Here is a 12,500-nt window from a genome sequence, read left to right as displayed (position 1 = left end):
GTTGCAACAAACATTGTCAAAGTGCAGCTCATCTAAGGAGATTTACTTTCTCGTCAGGTCACCGTGTCCGTGTTCACCCTGCAGCGGAGGGGAAGTTGTGTCTCCGTGTTCTCATGTCAGACACAGGTGAAGTGAATGTTTTCTGTTCAGTGAATTCAAATCCTGAAAACGTGAAGCTTCAACCAGCAGTGATGTCATCAACCATCAGTGATGTCATCGTTGGTTTGTGATCGTTATGAATCCTCCAGTTCAGATTCTGTCCATCACCATCTTGTTAGTTCGGAGTGGTTTGGAGCAGGAAGTGACCATATTTGGACGAGCTGGGGGAGGAGCCAGCGGTGGATCTGACCGATCTGATCGGAAACCTGACGATACTACGTCCCGCCCACCGATAGCTGTAACCTGACTGCACCACAAGCCTGTCAATCAAACAGACACGCCCCCAAAAACAGGTCTTCTTGAATCTTCTTTTCTAATGAATGAGGGATTATTTTCAGATGGACCTCCAGAAAACTAAGAAGAAGGAGTGACTTTAGCTAACAACACCGAGAGAACTGATGGACACATTTGATTCACTTTGGATTTGATGAGAGAAGTTGAATGGGAGTCTATGGAGCCGGAGGCTTTTTGGAGCCGACCTCTAGTGGCACTCGCTGGTATTGCAGCTGAAGACACTTCTGCATCAGAACCATTTTGTTTCTCCTGCTAAATGCACAGAGTGGAAACACTGCATATTAATTAGTAGTTTTACAATTCTTAAGGAACTACTTCAAGCGATGTTAAACCAGAAAAAGGTCCCTGACTGCAAGACTTTATTATTTAAAACAGGGACCCTACGATGCCTCGCTCTCAGCTTTACTGTGATTGTACAGTCGCACCCCGTGTGTGTGTTCCCCGCCAGCCTTGGCTCTTACACGGCACACAAGTTAATTAAAACACCATGTGGTCAATGCCCTGCTCTGGAGGCAGACGCAGGCGGAGAGGAAGTGACTGAGGAGAGGAAGGACTCGACGGGAGAGAGAGAGGGAGGGAAATCATGCAAGAAGGTTGAGAGGAGGCAGCAGCGAATTATCAGTTTCTTTCCATCTTGGTTTGTTCACCGTTTTATGCATCAGCAGTTTCTGAATCCATTATAAGGAGTTGTGACGCAGCACCGGTCGACACCTGTGAAGCACTGAGGATGGTTATATATATATATTTTTTTACTTTTGACGTGATCAAAAGCGCCATCTTTGGCCCCGCCCCCTAACGTCGGCAGGACAGGTGTTCCAGCAGCCGAGAATACCTGAGTACAGAAGAGCGGAGTGGCAATGCTAATGTTAAAACACACACACACACACACACACACACACACACACACACACACACACACACACACACACACACACACACACACACAGCCTCAGTCCATCTCCCACACACACCGAGGAGGCCGACACACAGATTGAGTTATCTGCTTCTTATTTTCTTGCCTCAGGTACCAAGTTGCTATTTGAGACTTTTTTTTTTTTTTTTTTTTTTTTTTTTAGTGTGTGAGACAGAAAAGCTGAAGGGCCAACAGAGTCTATATCATGAATGTACATTTAAATAAATCAATATATTTCAAAGAAAAGTCTTATTTTTTCAGTAAAAATTTATTTATTTGTGTTTTTGGACTTGGGCATGCTCAAAGAGGAGGAGGAGGAGGAGGGCAGGTCTTCATGAGAGGGGAGGATGCTTTAAAGAGATGAGAGATGACAGAGAGAAAAAAAGAGAAATGAGATGAAGGCGGTGCTGAAAAAAGATGACGGTATCACTATGACAACACAGCAATGTCATAAAGTGATGAACTAGTTTCCTGTTTTTTAATGTGTTTTATTTGTTTATAACAATCGCAGACTGTAAAGAAAAGTGTTCATAGTTTATAAAATGGTTCCGATCCAGAAGTGTCTTCAGCTGTAATACCAGCGAGTGCCACTAGAGGTCGGCTCCAAAAAGCCTCCGGCTCCATAGACTCCCATTCAACTTCTCTCATCAAATCCAAAGTGAATAAAATGTGTCCATCAGTTATCTCGGTGTTGTTAGCTAAAGTCACTCCTTCTTCTTAGTTTTCTGGAGGTCCATCTGAAAATAATCCCTCATTCATTAGAAAAGAAGATTCAAGAAGACCTGTTTTTGGGGGCGTGTCTGTTTGATTGACAGGTCTGTGGTGCAGTCAGGTTACAGCTACTGGTGGGCGGGATGTAGTATCGTCAGGTTTCCGATCAGATCGGTCAGATCCACCTCTGGCTCCTCCCCCAGCTCGTCCAAATATGGTCACTTCCTGCTCCAAACCGCTCCGAACTAACAAGATGGTGACGGACAGAATCTGAACTGGAGGATTCATAACGTTCACAAACCAACAATGACATCACTGATGGTTGATGACATCACTGATGGTCGCCGCTCGGTCATGACGTTGTCTTTGTGTCCCCCCTCTCATTATGTGTGTGTGTGTGTGTTTGTGTCTCTTCGGGCTCCTCGACTTTTGGCAGCTTTACTCTTTTCTGCTGTGCAGCTGCATATCATGAAGAAGCCTCCCTCTTTCCCCCTCCCTTCCTCATTCCTATGTCTGTGTGATACTGAGGTGAAGACATTATTGCTGTTAAGTGTGTGTGTGTGTGTGTGTGTGTGTGTGTGTGTGTGTGTGTGTGTGTGTGTGTGTGTGTGTGTGTGTGTGTTTAGCCGAATCAAAAAGCAGCTTCCACACCATAAATTACAACAAACAATAAACAGGCAGGTAAAACATTTGGCTGTAGAGGAAACCACTCAATGAGAGAGAAAAAAAAAAAGTCCCCCCCCCAAAAACACACACACACACACACACACACACACACACACACACACACACACACACACACACACACACACACACACACACACACACACACACACACACACCCCTAAATAAGGTCCTTGACAGCGTGTTCTGAGTGTTGCATGCAGCCACTAATGCTTTACTAATCACCTCAGTCTAGATTTCCCAGCATGAGACCTCACTTCTCAAACACATCTCGACACACACACACACACACACACACACACACACACACACACACACACACACACACACACACACACACACACACACACACACACACACACTGCTTCCTGTCACACACACACACGTGCACACTGCATGAGCTGCGTGTGCGCACAAAGAGCAGCACACAGCACGCGTCTCTCTCCTCTCCATCGGTCCTAATCAGGGACTGGTTCTGTAATTAGCATACCCCCCACCCCCGCCCCGCTCCTGCCCCCATCTTATATATATTTTTTTTCCTTTTTCTGTGCATCACTTCAGCTGCAGCAGCATTGAGACGTCTTGATGAAGCGTGTTCAGGTGTAGCTGCACGTCGGCGCTTCTTCTTCCTCCTCACATGATCAGAGGGATTTTTAAAGCAATGTGTGCTCACCAGACAGTGAGACTAATTTGTCTTTTAATTCTGCCTCCTCCTCCCCAACACACACACACACACACACACACACACACACACACACACACACACACACACACACACACACACACACACACACACACACACACACACACGTTCACGATGACTAATCCTGCCCGTTCTCTCCCCCCATCCCCACCTGCCTATTGGACGGCCCGTAGAAGAGCCCACCTGTCGGCAAGGTTTGTCCCCTTTCTGTCTCCTTAGCTCACACTATGAGCAAGGCAGCACTGTGCTGTCCCACTGCCTGCCCATCATCATGAACATTATATCTGCTTTTTTTTTGTACACATTTTTAGTATTCAGTCTTGATTGTTTTATGATCGAAACGCAGCGACGATGTGCAAAAAAAAAAAAAAAAGCCACATAGCATGGTGTGGAAAACCAAAAACGTGGAGGCAGAGATTGAAGGTTAGAAGATGCTCGTTATTTCTCAGAGGAAAACGGCATCAAAATTAATAACAGTAAAATAAGGAGGGCGGATTTTTGAATTCGACACCTTTTAGCCGAATCTTTGCACAATTACCCCTCACCTCACCTCAACTCCTCATCCACCCGGTCCCTGCTGCTAGCTGCATGCTTCATTGTCCTTCCCACCTCGTACCACACACACACACACACACACACACACACACACACACACACACACACACACACACACACACACACACACACACACACACACACACACACACACACAGATGCCTCGGAGGTATCGAGTGGCCACTCACCTGGATCTAAGTGCTCCCCGCGGTGTGTGGTGGCTAATGATGTGTCCTCAGCATGAGCTTTACTTACCTATTTACATCAATGCACTCTAATAATTGCAGGTAGTCGTCCTCCTGCACATTCTTCACATGTCTGATCGTCAGCTTTACTTTTCAACGGCTGTATGTTTGGATGCGTTTTTCACCTTCAGCGTGTTGCTGACTTTCTGAACCCCTCTGTGTGGATTGAGGCATTAAAACCAGCTCGCTGGTGTGTTATTTTTTTATTTATTTTGGAGGATGCGTTTTTTTCGTGTGACGCTTCAAACCTGTCTGTTAGCCTGCAGTCAAATGTGTGATGCGGCTGACTGGTGATGTCGGCGTGCTGTCTAAGCAGCCGTCCCGCGGGCCGTGGCTGAGCCGGGTTGTGTGTCTGTGCACCCTTTTCCTTTTACACATGCGTGCAGACACACACACACACACACACACACACACACACACACACACACACACACACACACACACACACACACACACACACACACACACACACACACACACACACACACACACACACACACCTATGTGCGTGTGCGTGTGTGTGTGTGGCAGCGAGCGCGGTCTGGTCTGGTTACTTTGTGTCACTGAAGACTTAATGAGGCGAATAAGAAGCTTTTAGAGTCAATGGAGGTGGATAATGTGGCTGAGGGCTCACTCGTGTGTGTGTGTGTGTGTGTGTGTGTGTGTGTGTGTGTGTGTGTGTGTGTGTGTGTGTGTGTGTGTGCGCGTCGTAGTCTTTGCCACCGGCTGACAACATTGCTGCTCTCTTCTGCCCTGCTGCACCTGAACTAATAAGACAGACGGCTCTGCCTCCTCCGTCGTTGCTGCGGACCGCCGCCGTCTGCATTAGTTCTCCGAACGGATTCAAATCGTTTATATTTTTTTTTTCCCCTGGAAACTGATCTCGTATCGGAATTTGTCAAAAATGCAAAAATCAGATATTTTAATATTTCAGTATGTCCGACAGCTCGTCTCATCTGAGACGGTTTTCAGCACGACATCATGTTGTCTCACGGGAGTCAAATTACATCTGATGAGTTGAAGAAAAGTCTGAAGTTCCTCCCCTTTAAACCTCAAATGCCCCCCATCCTACACCACCCCCCCCACACTCTCCCTCTTCCCCCGCCTGCATGGAAACCTTTAAAACAGTCATTAACACTGTGCTGCTTTTAATTACAGCGACACCACGACTGTCACGGTTCTGCACAAAACAGATTAAAATACATCTTCATAAAACTCTTTTCATTGTTGTTATCATAAGTAATGTAAAGATAAGACACGCTGCGTATTAAATCTGAATACTTAGTGAATTGAAAGTATTTAAAATGACCAGTTTGTCATGATTTTGTTCATTTCAAAGATGAAAAATAAAAATTACACTTGACTCCTGCTGCCATGTTCAGTTATAGATCAGATTCAGTCGATATAAAGTCATTTATTTACATATTTTTATCTATTGGAGGCCAGATGTATTAAATAATCCACAGTCTGCATGATTTGATGTCATTAAACATGAAAATATGTAGTAAATGCTGGTAATAATAATAATAATAATAATAATAATGAACCGTACAGGACTGAGCAGTGATGGTATGAACAGATGACAGCAACCCCTCCTTCTCCACTCCTCCCATCCCTTCCTCCCTCCCTCCATCTATCCTTCCCTACATCCCTTCCTCCCTTCCTCCCTCACCACCTGGAGCCAGCGAGCTGTGACACCAGAGGGAGGGAGGGAGTGATGATGAAGGGACGAGGGACCGAACACGGAGAGAGAGGAGGGACCACGGAGGGCTGGAGGAAGGAGGGAAGGGAAGGATGGAGGGGAGGAGGGAAGGGAAGGATGGAGGAGAGGATGAGGGAAGAATGAAGGGGAGCAGAGAAGGATGGAGGAGAGGAGGAAGAAGGGAAGGATAGAGGAGAGGAGGGAAGGAAGGAGGAGAGGAGAGAAGGAGGAAAGGATGTGGGAGGAGTGAAGATGAGAATAAATCAGAATCAGATTTATCGGCCAGGTGTGTTTACAAGGAGTTTGACTCCAGTTGTAACATTTCTCTCAATGTAAAAACACAAAAACTGAAATATTTAATATTTACAGCTAAAAAAAAGAAATATACACCAAAACAATGGTGGAAATACAGCTGGTGCAATAGAGTGATGGCCTGTGGGTACAAATCTAACACAAAAATATTTAATTTACACATTTTAAAACGTAATTATTATTTTTTTTTCATGTAATTTACTTGTCTTTTATAAAATAATGCCATAATCTTCTGAACGTTTTGACCGTACGTCTGCTCGTGTACCTCCAACATGTTTTATTGCACCTGCATCTCGTATCCGAGCGAGCGATGATGTGACGTCGCCAGAGATCTGCAGATGTAAGATAAGATGCAGATCAGTGACACGTCAGAAACACGTTCATTTGGAGTAAAGTCCATTTCTTTCCTGAAACGTGGCGCCTCTCTCTGCGTCTCCTCTGCACCTCCCTCTGCGTCTCCTCTGCACCTCCCTCTGCGACTCCTCTCGCCCCTCTGACATCGTTCAAATTAAGTGTTTGCTGTTTGTTAGCGGCCATAACCTGCTATCGTCTGCTTTATCGACTTCGCATGACTGCGTAGACAGAATTGTTGGCGTATTTCTGCTCGTGTGTGTGTGTGTGTGTGTGTGTGTGTGTGTGTGTGTGTGTGTGTGTGTGTGTGTGTGAGAGCGCTCTGAAAGGCTGGGAGCACGGGGGCCCCCCGGAGAGCTCATTTTGTCGTCCTCCTCGCTTGATTTACCTTCGTCTTCTTCTTCTGCTGTTTATTACCAGTCATTACAAGCTGTTTGGAAACCTAATAGGACACACTGACAAATAGATGGGGACAGGACCGAATAATGATGTGTGTGTGTGTGTGTGTGTGTGTGTGTGTGTGTGTGTGTGTGTGTGTGTGTGTGTGTGTGTGTGTGTTTGCCTGTGAGAATATTTCTACATGCAACATCAGCTATCTTAACTCATGTATAGAAGTTGTCTGCTTCCTATGAGTGATGTCTTTCTTAAACTTCTGTGTGTGTGTGGGGGGGGGGGGGGGGAGGGAAAGATAGACCATACATCCCCCTATCCTCTCTCTCTCTCTCTTACTCAACCCGTCCAGGTGTGGCTGCACCAGCTGCTAAAGAGAACGGGACAATTACACACACACACACACACACACACACACACACACACACACACACACACACACACACACACACACACACACACACACACACACACACACACACACCTACCTCCTCTCTCTCTCTCTCTCTCTACTGGCTAATTGTCACAAGACAAACAAGGCGCTTTGCCTTTCTGCGCTTCATAAACAGAGGCCAAGCAACAATTAACTCGCTGCTTAATTCACTAACTATTCTGAATTCATTTTCTCCTGTGACAGGCACATCTGTCACAGCTGGCAGCGGCGGGAGTGTGTGAGTGGTGCAGACAGAGTGTGTGTGTGTGTGTGTGTGTGTGTGTGTGTGTGTGTGTGTGTGTGTGTGTGTGTGTGTGATAACGTTGAGGTAGATACTAGCGTATACGGATGAAGGAGGTGAACGTCTCTGGAAGTTTGTGAGAGACGGAGGACATCAGAGAGGTGGGGTTTTTTCCCCAGATGTTTGCTTGTGTGTGTGTGTGTGTGTGTGTGTGTGTGTGTGTGTGTGTGTGTGTGTGTGTGTGTGTGTGTGTGTGTGTGTGTGTGTGTGTGTGTGTGTGTGTGTGTGTGTGTGTGTGTGTGTGTGGGGCGCTGTGGCCTCGTGATGTCATGCAGCAGGTCGGGTTGACCTTTGTTTCATTTGAGACGAGCTCGACGCGTTGAAAAGAAAAATATTTTATTTTGCAGCTTCGGTTAGAAAAAGGATCCCAAAAAAGTACATTAACAAATCAGTCAATTTGAATTAATTGCCTGATTGTAATCAGTCTTGACCTTAAATCTTTAATGATTACATTCACATTAGCATTTCTCTGTTGGTGCATTATTCAAATATGTTTTTTGGTGTTCAGGTGCTTTTCATTTTCCCGTGATACGCCTTCGATTCTCCTGTTTGACCTTTAACCCCTCCATGCTGAAATCCTGCTTTTCAAACCTTAGTTTCTATAATGAGTGGCACTCACATATTGCAGATGAAGCTGTATATATTATAATCATATTCCTTGTAGTGTTCTGTAACAGATATGTAGACAGAAAGAGTTTCGGTGCCGAAGCGCTTCGTTTTTATGGATGAAATAAAAGTGTTTTAAGAGTCTCCGTCGGCTCGTGGAGGTTCACGGCGTCTCGTTACCAGATCCAGCGGAAGGTTCGTTTACATGAGATCTTCTGTTGCAGGTTTATAAGTCGCGAGGAGGTCAAACTGGAGTTACGACTTGATGTCTACGTACGCTCCAGCTCTCCTGTTTATACGAACAAATAGAACATTATCAATGGAGCAGAAACAGGTTTTGTAATTTATAAAAATAAATTTAAAAAAAAAAAAAAGCTAATTAAAGAAGTTTAATATTTTCTATTTTGCCGGTCAACTTGTAGAAATGTGAAATAAATATGTAAAGAGGAACGCCGACGGTAAACTGAAGGCAGCAGGTTTCTGAACATGAAAGAAAGGAAGCGAAGAAGCAGACAGACAATAAATAAATAAATAAACAAATATAATAAAATACCGAATCAGAGACGGCGGTTTGATTACAGATCTATCGAGTGAGATTCATTCAGCGGGAGATGGAGACTGCAGAGGACACGGAGGGAGCAGCAGACGAGTGAATGCAGATCAATAGGGTGGAGGAAGGGGGGTGAGGGTGGAGGAGGGAGGGTGGGGGGGATCAGGAGAGAGATGATCGGAGGAGGGAGGAGGGAGGAGCGAAGGGGGGAGACACAGAGAGGAAGAGAGACGTTTCAGGCACATTTTGGCTCACGCTTTAGTCCTCTCTCGCTGAGCAGCTGGACTTCATTAGTGGCTGGTGTTAATTACTGGGACTGTACACACACACACACACACACACACACACACACACACACACACACACACACACACACACACACACACACACCCTGTGATTCAGGGTCACCTTGCTAGCCTTGTTTGAACCAGCAGAGAGGGGGGGGGAGTGGGGGGGTGCCAGACAGACAGACAGACAGAAGAACATGGATGGAGGGAGCTTCATGTTATTAATGGATCTCTGAGCAGCTGCTGGACAGACAGGTGACGGACAGATTAGTCACTCAATGCTTCAACACGTGTGGACGGATCAGAGCGTGTTGTAGGATGCTCACTCACGGGATGAACACGGGTTGAACACCCTCCTCTATCTCCACCCTCCTCTATCTCCACCCTCCTCTATCTCCACCAGCCTCTATCTCCACCAGCCTCTATCTCCACCGTCCTCTATCTCCACCCTCCTCTATCTCCACCCGCCTCTATCGCCACCCTCCTCTATCTCCACCAGCCTCTATCTCCACCCTCCTCTATCTCCACCAGCCTCTATCTCCACCCGCTTCTATCTCCACCCGCCTCTATCTCCACCCGCCTCTATCTCCACCAGCCTCTATCTCCACCGTCCTCTATCTCCACCCGCCTCTATCTCCACCAGCCTCTATCTCCACCGTCCTCTATCTCCACCCGCTTCTATCTCCACCCGCCTCTATCTCCACCAGCCTCTATCTCCACCCACTTCTATCTCCACCCACTTCTATCTCCACCAGCCTCTATCTCCATCGCCTCTATCTCCACCGCCTCTACCTCCACCCTCCTCTACCTCCACCCTCCTCTATCTTCACCCTCCTCTATCTATCTTCTTTAGTTGGTTGATCTGGTTGGTGTTTGTGTTGCCATGGAGACAAGATGAACCCTGAATGACTGATGACTCTGAAGCAATCAGTCAACTGGACAACATCTGTATTCATCAGGCTTTTCTGTGTTTAGTTTAAATTCATTTAAAAAATGTTTCTCTCTCGGCCGGAAAAATGAGACGCAGGAAGTCAGTCGGAGAAAAAAACAAAGAGACTCCGGTCAAATTTTCAGAATAAAACACCCAAATTCTTGATTTTAAACTCGTCACTACGTCACCGTCACGCCATTGTTGCGCAATAATCCCGAAGGATGTTGTCTGAATGACTAAATCACAGCAGGTTGACCGACGCGAGTCACCGTAACGCGTCTCCGAATGCTGAGACGTAGTCTCGGCGTCCGTCCTGTAAACGCCGGAGACGCTTTTATAAATGTGAGGTAATCCGGGGCAGATCGAGGTGGAGCTTCACCAGAAGTTCACCACAACAAATCAGCGTTTCCCGTCGAGCTCCGCGACGAGCTGTCGATTTAGATTACAAAACAAAATCATGTTCGAGTCACAGAGACGAGAGAAGTTGTTGTTTTTTGTTTGTTTGTTGTTGTTTTTTTAAACCAGCCGACGTGTGGTGCTGCGTGCGGCCGCGAGGCCGAGCCACGCCGGGAGAGGTTGAAGGTTTTTTTGTTTTTTCTTCTCTCTGGCTCTTAATTACACGGCGGAAGACGGGAGAAGGCAGCGACGAGCACGAGGAAGAGAGGAAAGGTTGCTACGACGACGTACACCGTCGCTCTTATCTCTCGTCTCTCGACAGATGTCGACCAGGCTGTTCTCTTTATTGCAGTACAAAGGCCTTCTGACAAAAACACACACACACACACACACACACACACACACACACACACACACACACACACACACACACACACACACACACACACACACACACACACACACACACACACACACACACACACACCGTCCCGGATAAATCAATGCATTCTGGTTTCAGTAATTTCCCAAGGTGCTTTGCTCTGCCCCCCTCCCCCCCTCCTCCCCCTTTTGGGTGAGCAAGGTGACAAAACCAGCCGCCAAGGAGAGAATCTCTTACTTTTACTCTTTTTTTTTTCTTTCTTTAGCTCTTGTTTGCTTTCTTTCTTCCCATTATTGCTTCGACTTTTCTTTCGTACACACGATAAACAACATTTTGACACTCTCCTACATTTACACGTTTGAAGCTCTGCGACTTTTTGTATTTATTTAAGTGAGAAAAGCTTCAGCTGTCGGCGACAGGCCGAATTTATCAGGCTGAGTTTTGTTTCTCTTAAATCTTTATTTCTTCTTTAAAAAAAAAAAAAAAACATCAAGACAAACGTTAAGTTTTACAAGAACGTAACTCACAAACAGCCCGGGAAGCTTTTCATCCCGCTTTCTGTGGAACCTCATTATGCGCGTCAGTTTTCCCGATTGTGCAGATTTCTTCCACACTTGTGCTCCATTGATCTTTTCTTGGTGTTTCTATCCATCTATTCCTTCTAATGGCTTTTTTAAAATGTTTAATTTGCATGCTGCTGACGGTATTTTCACCAAATATCTGCCGTTTCCACCGATGATGTCTTCGGTGAAATTACAGATCTGCTCAGATTTGTCGCGACACTTTCCCCCCGAAACCTTCGGCGTCCTTTTATCCGTCAACTCGTCACCTACGGTGTAATAAAACGCAGCAAGAACTCCAACTGCTGGACGAGTGATGACTTTTCCACGTTTTCCCAACTTGTCTTCTGTAATTTCCATATCGAGCTCCTTCTATTTTTCTTGTATGTATTTAGTGGAATAACAAGTTCCTGCAGTTTTTAATGCTTTTTGACATTTTTTGTGCCAATTTTCATGCTGCATTTGTTTTGTTTGTCATCAATGATCGTAACTTCACATCTATTTTAACAGCTGATGCAATAATTGACCTGTGAATGCAGATGTTGTGCTGCAGCTGCAGTTGAAGAAGCCGGTCCGTCCCTCCAGAGTTTCTCTGAGGGTTTTATTTTTGGGGGATTGTTGCGATCAGAAAAGAAACATTTAATCAGATGATTTTATTTTGAAGGCTACATTTTCCCGCAAATCCCGTCACTTCCTGTTTCCTCTACAGTTTTCTTTGCTGATGAGAAAACAGGATCGGAGTCTTTCTGATTGTTCATGATTTTCTTGAATGAAGCGAGTTTATTTTACTTCATGCTGTTTAATACTTTCAGCACAGATTCTGATGACGTCATTTTCTGCGGAAGAATTTCAGGAATTTACCAAAACTTGTAACGTCCCTGTGAATATTGGCTCTATTTCCTCTTCTGTGAAGGCTTCGTAATCCGGTGACGCAAAAACACCCCGTTAACCCGCGACGTCACGATAATTGCGTTCGTTACTCTGATCACGTCGTCATGTGACCTGTTTACTGTTTACAGGACGAGACCGAAGGAA

The 12,500-nt window shown here is 45.7% G+C and overlaps 1 protein-coding gene across 8 annotated transcripts in view; it reads left to right on the top strand.

Annotated features, from left to right (window-relative positions):
* znf423 (zinc finger protein 423) overlaps positions 1–12,500 on the top strand; it is a 150,714-nt gene that overhangs the window by 78,782 nt on the left and 59,432 nt on the right. For 5 of the 8 annotated variants that reach the window (XM_069716886.1, XM_069716889.1, XM_069716892.1 and 2 more), the window contains one exon: positions 3,638–3,658. The exons of 2 other annotated variants lie outside the window; for them this stretch is intronic. In XM_069716886.1, coding sequence (XP_069572987.1) covers positions 3,638–3,658 — 21 coding nt within the window. Of the gene's footprint in view, positions 1–57; positions 260–3,637; positions 3,659–12,500 lie in introns of those variants that run through there. One more of the 8 variants, XM_069716891.1, reaches the window with a different exon arrangement.

This window comes from Brachyistius frenatus, unplaced genomic scaffold (assembly GCF_029030835.1).
Source record: "Brachyistius frenatus isolate BFR_SWC_R1_liver_20210118 unplaced genomic scaffold, ASM2903083v1 Contig_164, whole genome shotgun sequence".
In the NCBI taxonomy this organism is placed as follows: Eukaryota; Metazoa; Chordata; class Actinopteri; family Embiotocidae; genus Brachyistius; species Brachyistius frenatus.
The sequence above is the reverse complement of the archived record's forward strand: the minus strand, read 5'-3'. Positions and strand labels throughout refer to the sequence as shown.